This window comes from Ctenopharyngodon idella, chromosome 7 (genome assembly GCF_019924925.1).
Source record: "Ctenopharyngodon idella isolate HZGC_01 chromosome 7, HZGC01, whole genome shotgun sequence".
NCBI lineage: Eukaryota > Metazoa > Chordata > Actinopteri > Cypriniformes > Xenocyprididae > Ctenopharyngodon > Ctenopharyngodon idella.
In genome coordinates, this window is record NC_067226.1 from 18,848,538 (window position 1) to 18,860,930 (window position 12,393).

At 37.2% G+C, this 12,393-nt stretch overlaps 1 protein-coding gene across 11 annotated transcripts in view; it reads right to left on the reverse strand.

The window, feature by feature from the left end:
* brsk2b (BR serine/threonine kinase 2b) overlaps window positions 1-6,688 on the reverse strand; it is a 141,134-nt gene extending 134,446 nt beyond the window's left edge. For 2 of the 11 annotated variants that reach the window (XM_051900904.1, XM_051900902.1), the window contains exon 1: window positions 6,364-6,686. In XM_051900904.1, the coding sequence (XP_051756864.1) occupies window positions 6,364-6,454 (91 nt within the window). In that variant the 5' untranslated portion in view covers window positions 6,455-6,686. Of the gene's footprint in view, window positions 1-6,363 lie in introns of all 11 variants that reach the window. The other 9 variants (XM_051900906.1, XM_051900909.1, XM_051900903.1 and 6 more) reach the window with 6 other exon arrangements.
* Between the last annotated feature and the right edge of the window lie 5,705 nt (window positions 6,689-12,393).

Here is a 12,393-nt window from a genome sequence, read left to right on the forward strand (position 1 = left end):
CTGCAACCCCCTCAGACAGAAACACACGGACAAATTGTTCACAAAGTCAGCCCAGCAAGACAGTCAACAGCTGACATTTCAAACAGGCTTTCAGGCTAAAAACAAAACAACCTTTGTGGTGATGAAGAAGAGGTTTCCTAAAGTCTGATTGATTTCCCCCTCCTAACTATATCATTTTAAACAATAACTTCACCCTCTTTAAGTGATATTTCAAAAAAAAATGTCTTAGTGTTTTTTTTTTCGGGGGGAGTGGGGGGGGGGGGGGGGGGTTCATACATTGAAAGTCAGGGGGACCAATGTTGTTTTGGACACTGATTATCACTGTATGGACAAATACTTTAAACATTCTTCAATATATATTATTTTAAGTGCTGCATAAGAACGAAAATCATACAAGTTTGAAACGACATGAGGACGAGTAAACAATGACAGATTACTGATTTAAATATTTCAAAACAGTATGCATGATTTGCATAATTTGACCATGACTTAAAAAGAAGCCATTCATAGATTCTTTTTTTTTTTTTTTCAAAAGCATATAAAAACATCTCTGTTTGCGCATTCCAACAACAGATTTGGATAAACCAACAGCTTTAGTTTAGGGCAGCACTATCTATTTGTCTGAACAATGTCAGGCATTATTTCCACACTTCTGTTTGGTGCTGTTATTGGCACGGACTCGCTTCACCTTAACCCTTAAACACATAACATGGGTCTTTATCGACCTGGGACGTCACTGACTGAACTTCCAAAAGTTCCAAAAAGTAACAAAATATGCTTTATTTATTATTTATTTATTTTTTTATTAAAATATCTGTAGAGTTTTATACTATTGCAGCAGTTAGAGATCCATACATGTTAGATATAGATCCGGGTCGCTATGTAATAATGATTGGTGAAACATTAGCCGCTTTTCCACTGTTGGGCCAGTGCAAGCCTCTGACCTGTAGCACAGAGCCCAAAACCACGCTGCATTTCCACCGACGGTCCAGAAGCTCCACAGAGAGCTTCACTAAAACCCACCCGTAACACGCCTCTCTGGAACAACGTCACACAAAACCATCAATTCTCCAACAAATGGAAGTTTTACCAGAAAACTAATCAGAAAGAAATAACTAGCGGAATCGCAAAACGAACACGAAAAGAAGCCGTTTGTTGGCATTTTTGTTGTTTACTTGAAGATTTAAAACCCAAGCATCGATGTTTTACCACAGTTTTACAATAATAAGTGATACATTGCTTTATTTATTTTATGTCAAACGCGGAGCTAAATATATCAGACAGTCCGGTAAGAGACGAGACACACTTACAGATAAAATAAATACACCATTGTGATAGCCTATATGATTTCTTGATGTCTGATTTCTTCAAGCAGTCGTATTTACCGTGTTTACTATGGTAATGGTTAGCATGCATAGTCTTTTCCATCGCATATAAATATGTCTGCCTTATATGGTGATCAGTATCCACGTCGGATCACAAACAGAAGTTATTTCAAACACTGACTTGCTGCTGTCTGAAAGTGAATTTTGAGCTAAAATGATTTTAAAAGTGCTGATGTTAGCTAGTTAGGTATGAAATCATCCGCTGCGCTGCCTTCCCAGATAAACTCCACCTTTGTTCATAACCACTCCCTCAAGCCCGAGCTGGCCCGCTTTGGACCAAGGTATTCAGCAGGCCAAAAAACCTTGGCCGTTGGCCCCGAGGAATCCCCGAGGAAGCCCGACGAGGCCCGTTCAAGCCCCAGAAGTGACAGTGGTAAGGCTATTCATGCATTTAAAGGTTAAAGTGTCATTGCATAGGCCTAGTGCTAATACTGTTTTTTTCTAAACTACATTCTGGCAAAGAGAAGCAGTGGCATCTCATACGTGGAACACCTTGGAGTGAAATGAACCCTATATGTGCACTGCAGCAAAATGACCATACTTTATGTGGTTCTGCCCGCAGCTCTTCGTATGCACCTTGCACCAGTTACAGACACTCACTGGCCCCGAGGTAGTGTGTATATATAGCTTGATTATCTCCATGTCTATGCTGGAAGTGCAGTGGAGGCCTGGGGCTCTAACACCACTCTGCATGGAGCCTGCCCGTACACGCCGTCTAACCCTGACCCAGCAAGCGGGCACTGTTTCTGCCCGTGACAGTGTTCGTGATTCAAGTACTTCGCTGCTTCATTAACAGGCCTCCTTTGGGACACCATGACAGAGTGAAGGAAGGAGAAGAGTAAGGAATAAGTAGAGTAGAGGGGATACAAACAGAACGAATTAGCAGGAAAAAAAATACACAGGAACCGCATGAGTCTCACAAAGCAGGTATTAGGGGTGTAACAATATATCGCAACACAAAAAAAACGCAGCAGTGTAGTGGATAGCAACAATATGTATTGTGTATAGTTCACCAAAATGAAAGTTTAGAAAGATTTGATTTAGCATCAAATATGGAAAACCCAGAAGGTCACATATTTGAGCTTCCATGTCTATTAATTATTATTAATACATTAGAAATAAAATATGTTATTTTATAAAATACAATATTTTAAACTTTTTAAAATTATGACAGAGTGCAAGCATATGTGTCTTAAAATTTGTTGTCAATACCACATTTAGCATTTTAATGAACAGTACTTTTGTTTATCACATGTCTTAGAAATAATAATAAAAAAACTACCATTTAACTCTATTTAGGCTGTTTAAAGTATTGTATTGTTAGATCAGTAGTTGTATCGAACCAAATTGTGACATGAATGTATTGTTACACCCCTAGCTGGTATTGCTGTAACGTTACTGTTTTTCAGAAACCACGACCACAGTCCAATCTGTCTCAGCCAGTGATGTCCTGTAATCTTCCTCTGCCTACTTTCAACTGACTCAAGCAGCAAGGACGCTACGTGCGATGGCTGAAGCATCACAAAGAAACAGGGAAGGCAAAAATACAGGCACGTACATCCGTTTTGATTTGGGGAGGTGAGAGAGGGGGGTAAATTAAACTAGAGCGTCCTTTTTACTGTTTCCCATGGGGGTCCCGCTTTAGCTCTGAGAACTCTCTCTCTCTCTCTCCCTCATCCCCAAACCCACCCCCTTCACATCTATCCCTACCCCTCCCCCAAGCTCCTCTTTTTTTATGTGTGAGCCTCTCTCATGACATATGGGCTCTCCTCTGCAGCGGCAGCACTGAGAAGCGGCGTTCATTGTGCAGCATTCTCTCAGCAGCCATGCCAACGGCAGCAGAACAAGCAGGAATACCCTCCGCTCTTCTAACCACGGGCTACACAATGATTTATTTTAAGAAATGGTGCCAATAGTTTAATTGCCGACAAAACATTCTATTCGTAAATAAACAGTGTGAGCCATCTCTTCTACTGAACAACAAGCAATGCATGTATTTACAGTCATTACTTCATATAAACATATTTCTAGCACTGGTTGCATATTGTAACTTATATTGTTTGGTTCATTTAGAAATCTGTCTATAATTGAGAGATTGAATTCTGCTGATGCCTTGTTAAAGAGATAGTTCACCCAAAAAAAGACTGGCCTGCCGTAACTTTCTGTTTTAATGGGAAATGTTGTCACAGGAAATTAAACAAGCCATTTAATGGGGTATTAAAGTGATAGTTCACTCAAAAATGAAAATTCTGTCATCATTTACTCACCATCATGTCGTTCCACATCTTATGACTTTCTTTCTACCGCAGAACACAAAAGAAGTTATTCTGAAGGATGTTGGTAACCAAACTGTTTTGGTGACCATTGACTCCAAAACACAGAGACATTTCTGAAAATATCTTTTTTATTATAAGAAAATCAATAAGATAAATATCTTAAATTAGATAAATATCTTATTATAAGAAGGTAACATGGTGAGGGTGAGTAAATAATTTTTCATTTTTGAGTGAACTATCACTTTAAGACCGCATTAAATGGCTTGATGATTGCAGTTTATTTTCCTGTGACAACATATTTCCTATTGAAATTGAATATTGAAATGGTTTGTCTGTTTATTTTTGAATATCCAATAGCTTTTAGTTTATATAACAGCTATGGACCATGATCTGCTAATTGCTGTTGCTAGGCAGATGTAAGTGGTCATGGAGATTCTTACTGGACAAAAATTTAGACTCGCCCAAGAGTCCAAGATGAGTCATCAATTTTTTTCCCATTTTCCCAGAAGAGAGAAGTTGCATCCAAATATCTGTCAGAGTATATACTAAATTTGATGAAGAAGTTCTCGACCATTGATGAAGTGGGGTTTTTAAGTATGCAGGTTTTTACATGAATACATTTCTAGATATACTACACCCACCATGTTGGCACTGTCCTTGGCTTGGATCTGTATTTTATTTGACTTGTGACGTACTAACAGCAACCACAAAAATAATTTACTTGGGTGTTTAACCACAAGTAACTTTCCTGGTATGTACTTGAAAAGATCCACCTGCCTCACACTCCACAGTTTTTCAAATCTGACAACTAGTCAGCAGCCATGGACTTATGGGATAGCAAAGTGTCTGCACTAACTGCACACTTCAGAATCTCAGCGAATACAGTACATCATCCACATATAATTTGCCAATTATTTCATAAATGCTGTGTATTCAGACATCATACGCATACAATCTGACGTACTGCTTTGCTTTAGTATATATGGACACAGGAAGAAACTGCACATTTTTATATACATGAAAAAAGTATACATTATTTGTTGAAAGTGAAATTTACCATGAAATGCTTAGGATATTATATAAATGGCTTCAAAGCTAATAGACACAAACTAAAGGCCACAACACTGCAATTGTGATTTCATGCGGTCTTTAAAGGATTAGTTCACTATAAAAATATCCATATTTAACAAGATATAAAGTAAAATATCCCACTTCCGCCAGCCTGCCTTCCGTATTCAACTTAGGAAGAAAGTGTAACACCTCTCGCAGTTCAAAACGCTTACGCTACATCCTACGCCTTCCGTATTAAACCTACGAAAAAAGCGTAAATGATGTCGCTTCAGTTACACTTTTGTGGTAGGTTGAATATGGAAGTTACAAATGCATCGCTTCAATTCACAAGGCCTTTATTATCCCTCCAAAGCCATGTGGAGTATGTTTATGATGGATGGATGGATGCACTTTCTTCAGCTTCATACTCGTTTTCCATTATAAAGCTTGGATGCTTTTAGGATATTTATTAATATAACTCAGATTGTGTTCATCAGAAAGAAGAAAGTCATATACACCTAGGATGGCTTGAGGGTGAGTATAGCTTGGGGTAATTTTAAAGTGAACTAATCCTTTAATAATAAAAACCAAGTGCTACATTTTTGAAGCTGCCTATTCATCTAACTGTATGTCAATGTTAGATTACAGCCTTACTGGTTACTCTTAACAGAAAACATAAGCGCATGAAGACCTGACTATCAACTCTGGCCTCCATGTTTTTCAAAATACAGTCAATCTATACTCTAACAGTTGCAGTTCATGTGTTGCATAACAGCTGCAGGCCCCTGACTTGGATATGTCTGGTCAGGGATATCGACTCAGTAACTGTTCTCTACCAAAGCCACACCAGAAGAAGCCACTGGCCACAGAACATTGAGCACAAAAAAAATGCCGCCAGATCAATAATTCATCCACACTCCCATGTCATGCAGCCATTCTCAGCAATAAGCAGACATTAACATAAGAATAAGAATTCATTGTGTGTTCATATAAACGTACATGATTATGGTATTGCTAAGTACAACAGCTCAAATCAGCAAACAGCCTTTCAGTGGCCTCTAGCAGAACTAAAGCAAGACTAGTTTCCCTTATAGCCCATCTCAAACTTCAGCACTATATTTCAGCACCACCGGACTGCAGAGGGAATTAGGTTGAACGCATGGTGCACTACGGATGCACCAAAACTGTCCAATCATCAGCAGCAGCATCCGAGGGCCACCTGTACCCTGATGTCAAAAATTCAATTCTAGCTCTTGTACGAGGCAAATGGATTCAGCAGTGGCACCTGCAAGTGCAACCACATCCCGTTGTCTGACAAATTGGGATTAACGGCATTAGGCAGAAGCAAAGCGAGCAGCAAAACCAAACTGTCATTTGCGAAGACCAAGTTCCTTTTCTACGATGAACATACAAACGTTTTCCAACTTGTTCCACCCAAAAAAGCATTTCCCAACTGATAAGATCTCACCGGATGGTCAGAAAAGTAGGCTAAGGTACTTAATCTGCGGAAAACCTCTCTACACAATGACATGTCAGCACAAGCAAACACACACACACACACACACATCATATTCAGTCATCGCGCGAATGTATCGAGCAGCAGCATCATATTGTGTCATCATCCCTGATCTCAAGCACACAAAAGGACAAACCTGTCTGTCCTTTGCCAAGCGTCTTTTCCAGGCGATACGGTCCCACGTAATTCGCATGTTGGGAGCTGTTGTCTTTTCCCGTCGATGACATTTTGTTTCACACGGATGAAGTTGCGATGCCGACAAACTGCTGCAGTTCGGCAATGAAGTATTTCTTCAGTACCGCAGTTATTTCCCCGCCCAGCTCTTGCTCCAGACGCTGCCTCTCTCTCGCTTGAGGATCGGTGGGGCTGCTGCTCTCCTCCGCGTCTCCCTCTTTCTCTCTCTGCTGCCGAGCGCTCTGATAATCTCACAGCAGTGTGTGCGCGCGCGTCCGTGTGATGCTCAGCCTGCGCCTGCGTGTGTGCGCGCATAACACATTTCTCATCAATGTTGAAGAGCGGGGACTGATGCTGTGTTTGAATAATCAATGTACCCCGATACTGCATCTTATGAGAAATTATGAATTGAAACCCACTTGTTTCTGATGGATGCACTGTACTAATAATGATTTTTTAATATTTAGATACATAAAATGGTTAGTAGTAGCCTAGTTTAATTTTATAATTAATTATATAGGCCTACATAAAATTGAGTATGTCCGGCATATTCCACGAATATGTTGTGAGATATCATATGTAGCCTATTAGATAAACTATTAGCTTGCATAAAATTAACCTTGCATATAAAGAAGCTAGTTTAAACACGTCGCATATCGCACGTCAAATGTCCCATCCCCCACCGCTGGTTCAGAGGTCAGAGGTCTTGACCTTCTCGACTGTGTTTAGCAATTAAAATAATACAATCAATAATTTTTACATGATCTTTTAAATTATAAGCAATATTAAACAGAAGAAAAATACATAGGCCTAACTCATTTTAAGTACCAAAAAGTATCAGATTTATTTGATTTATTCATTCATTGATTTTGTCTATTTTAATGTCTATTTAATGTTTACTGCTAGAAAATCACACAGATCCAGATTTTAAAATATATAAATAGTCTCACCTCCTGATGATCAGAGGTTCTGAATGAATGGTAAGCAGTTCCTTTCACTTGACATTTGTTTTTATTTATATAGGTTTTTATTTTAATTTTCTTATTTAGGCTATACACTTTTTACAAGCAGCTAATTCATATGCCTCTTTAACATTCTCTGTAAATTGCCATTTTGTCATACTTTTGAAATCACATACATATATCAAAATACTAAAAAGACAAATATTTTACTTATACACTAAAAAGGCATGTTTTTGCTTTGACCTAGTCACATGGCTCATCTACTCTTTGAGAATCTGCTGCTGCTGAGATTTTGGCCTTGTTTCAATATATTCCCAGGTAACTTACTTCAGAGCTTCTTAAAGACTTTGAAGTCACTCAGAACATCTGGTAAGGTTGTGTCTTATCATCTCATCCTCTCTCCCTCCCTTTCTCTGTCCTTTCCCTTTTAACTTTCTTGTTGAGAGTGTGACATGTAAACAAATGTCAGTCTCTCTCTCTGTGTACAAACAAGAGCTATGCAGAATTTTGGGTTATTTTTTTTAGCTATTCCAAAACATCATGTCATATGATTTCATGATTGTTTTAGTGATTGTTACTGCAATAATCTCTACAGTCTGAGACTAGTAGAAGAGGACACTCTGATGTGATTAAATCAGAGGTCAAATGCGGTTGTGGCCATCTGCCTTTATTTTTATCACAGAAGCTGAAGATGTAGTGAAAAGGCAGATGAGGCTGACCTTTAAATATCTCTGTCATACATAGAAAGACACTTACTACAATGAATCACAGGTTGTTGGTCTAGCAGGTTGACCTGTAGAGCCCATAACAACAGGGGTTTTACAAGCAGAAATTCCCATTAATTAATTGCATCCCCTTCCCCTCATTTCATTTAAGTCATTGTCTAAGCTGTTAAAGCCATAACCTGACAGTTAAATCAATCAACATTATCTTTTGTCATTCAGCAATGGCCCACACAATATGGAAAATCTGTTCAGGGTAAGCATTACATAAACTACTCCACTTCTGTGCAATCAGATAATCCTCAAGTCCTGTTGAAAATATTCTGTTGAAAATTATCTGAAGTTTTAGTTTGTTTTAAAGAGAGAAATAGAAATGGCAGGATGGGCAGGTCTCTTTACCCAGTTTAAAATGAGGATTGCACAGACTCAGTGCTCAAAGAAAATCAAACATTTTAAAGGACTGGAAGAGATGTGTACACTAAAGGTCCATCTCTATGAATAATGAGTGCCTGCTTAAGGTTTGATTAGTTTGGCACTTTTTCCAACAGAATTTAAAGCAGTTTGGAAAAAAGAGCTTTTATGTTTTGAACTATGAAATATTATGTGATAAAAACTTATCATAACTTTTAGAGGTTTATTCATCTGTATTATTACAAAATATATTGTGTCACATCTAATAGCTAATGATATCATTCTATACTGCAAACAATTGTGAGATTTCTAACCTAAATGTATAATTAGCATCTATCTAAGCACTTGCTGTATTGTTACGTGCCTCTTAAGAACAGATGTCTGTCCTTCAACATAATTTGTGGTTATTTGTAGAAATCGCCACCATCAAGCTCATTAATGTAAATAAAAATCCATTTAGAGGAACGTGGATGTCTCCCTTCGCATCACATTTTTATGGAATTATTGACCTCTGCATTCTGCATTTCGTATTCACTCACTCAACCAAATGAGAGATATTAGGAAGAATATTAGGCTAATGTTCTTCTGTAAATTGTTGACATATATTGATAAGTGTCAGCTAATGTAGCCTTTGCATATATTCCCATGGAAGTGGTTTTATAGGCTACTGCCCAAGCAAAGGCCACTAATGATAAATTAGCTCTGTCTCTGAAAACGCAATACAATTTGCACTGCTTCATGTTCAGTACTATGCGTATTTTGGCAATCATATAACGTGATTACGTTATAGTATATAGATGAATCCCCAGCTAACAGGGAAAGTTCTCCAAACTTTAGCTAATGTTCTGGCAAGGTTCTCTCAAAGTAATAAACAAATGTTTTTGGGGTTTTTTTTTTTTTTCCAGTAACATTAATAGCATATTTGTTCAAAGTTATCTGGTTTTCAAAAATGTTCTCTGTCTAAACGTTAGCACAAATCATTGTTTATACTTCGTTCATGGAACACATTGTCTGAAATGTTTTAGTTGGATGTTCGTCTAACATTTTTGAAGTTTTAGAGAAAGTTTCAAAAGTAACATTCCCATAATGTTTTAAGAATTATAAAATGTAATGTTTCCAAAAAGTTCACATAACCAAGAAAAAAAAACTTGTTTTTTTTTTTTTGTTTTTTTTTTTACGTTTTGAACGTTCATAGAATATTCAGGGGGGGAAAAAAGATTTTCTAACATAATAGGAGTGTTTGCATAATGTTCTTAGAATATATTTTTGCTGGGTTTCAACATGAATAAGAAACCATACAGGGCTATTCTTTCTCTTTTCCACTGTTCCATAATTTCATTCACCTTCCATTTTGACTGTTAACCTTTAGCACAGCTAGGGTGTCTTTCACTAGAAATATAATAAAGGCATACAAAACCCTTCAGAGAGAGAAAAAAATTAGATTGATTGAGTTACTTAAGTGGATTTGTCCTGTATTTCTGGACCTCAGCAGCTGGAGCTGGTTTTGATAATTTTTCATTGACCAAGCAAGGCTATGAAGTTTGTAACACTGCTGCAATGCCCTCTTCAGGACACCTCTGAAACACTCAGGGCACTGGCTCAGAACTGCAATCTGCACTCATGGACGATGTTTTTTTTATCTGATATGCTAAGCATTAGAGGATAGAAGCAACACCAACATCATGTTGTGGAAAAAATGACATTTTGAAATATTACATGCATTGTTGTTTATATTTCCCAGAGAATATCTGACTCACCAGTGTTGCAGATACTGATCAGAAGTAAAGGTTGAAAAGTTAAACATAAAGTTAGATGTGCAGTATTTGCAGATACTGGAAGATATGTGGAATTCAGTTATTTAGTAAAATCTAAACAAAACCCCCTTTCCAAAATATGTTTCCTTATAAAGACCAATTTTTTGAGAATAATTTAAAGTAGAGATGCACCGATACCAAATTTCTCCACCGATACCGATAACCGATTATTCAGAGTGATATCTGCCAATACCGATACCAATAACGATACTGATAGTTTGGGGGTTCTGCCTTTTATACCTTCTTTTAAATTAATGATAATTTCATTATAATTAATAATTAATCATTATATTTTTAATTATTATATTTTGAAAGAAATGCAAATAAAAAACTATTCTCTCCATTTCATCAACTTGATTCAGAGTAACTGGTATCAGTTATAAACAAACACATTACTCAAATTAATATTAACACACATTAACTAAATTCTGAAGATTAAATTAATATTTTTTAACTTTCTGAATGTTATTAATTCATTTAATTACTATTAATATTGAACATCAAACTGATTTCTTAGCATTTTCTTTACACAAAGCCCAAATGCAGTGCATTTTCCTGCCCACTTTTGATTGACAGGATATATCGGCCCTGACTATCGGCTGTTTTTAAACTATCGGCCAATAGCCAATAGTGTGAAAATTTGCTTTATTGGCCGATATATCGGGACTTCTCTAAATTTAAAGCATTACTATATCAAAACAACATTTTCCAAAGTTAAATAATTGACTTTTATACTAAAGCCAAAGCAAATTACTAAAAGATGAAAAATATATATCTTCTAAAAGTTTTTAGAATCAGAATGAAAAACTAAACAGTAACAATAATAAATTAATTTAATGTTTTAAAATTTATTTCAATCAATGCCTTAAGTTATAGCACATTAACTTTGACAGCCCTAAAATTAATTTTCTTCTTTTTGTTTTTCAAATTTTCCCTGGACCCAGTTAAACCCCTGCTCTACTCATATCGTGGAGTGTTTCCTACAAAAACTTGCAAACACCTTTCTCCGTTAAAAATAGCATATTCAGGCTTGCTCATCCACTAGATACACCTCATTTAAATATCCATGACCTTGCATTATACCTGCTCGTCTTTTCTATCTGTACACTAGACTGCTTTACTTTGTGGGTGGAAATGCAGTAAACTTTCATTAGAAGTTGTCACATATTTACTGAAATGGTTTCCAAGCAGCAATAAATGATACATTCCTCCGATTCAAAAGCAAAGAGCATGAGAGACAACTTTTTCAGCAGCCCATAAAGTAAGCTTTAGGAGAGAATAAATATACCGCTCATCCTTAATTCTAATTAGAGAGAGATGTTTCTGGGGTAAATAATTACTACATAAGGCACAAATTGTTAGTAATTATGAGGAGACTATGGTGCAGGCAGAGATAATTAAGTCAGCAGTGCTTAAATAATTGCACAGTGGCTAACACAGAATGCTGCGTTGCAATTGTAGTCCCGTCAAATCAATGCAATTACATTAAACCAAAGCTGCATAGTTAACCTCTGACTTAATGCAGAACACATCTCCTCTAATACCTGCTTGTTCCTAAAGCATGGGCTTTGGTTTTATGCTTATTGTCTTTTGTTTTTACCTATTTATTACACAGCTCTCTATAGTATTTGAGGTGATATGCCTTATTCCTGACCATTAGGTCCACAGTATGGTTAGGTCTGTATCTGAAATCACCCCCTATACCCTTCACTATTTCCTGCGTTAGTCCACATATACACCAATCAGGCATAACATTATGACCACTGACAGGGTGAAGTTAATAACACTGATTATCTCTTCATCACGACACCTGTTAGTGGGTGGCATATATTAGGCAGCAAGTGAACATTTTGTCCTCAAAGTTGATGTGTTAGAAGCAGGATAAATGGGCAAGCATAAGGATTTTAACGGGTTTAACAAGGGCCAAATTGTGATGGCTAGACAACTAGGTCTCCAAAACTGCAGCTCCTGTGGGGTGTTCCTGGTCTGCAGTGGTCAGTATCTATCAAAAGTGGTCCAAAGAAGGAACAGTGGTGAACCGGTGACAGGGTCATGGGTGGCCAAGGCTCATTGATGCACATGG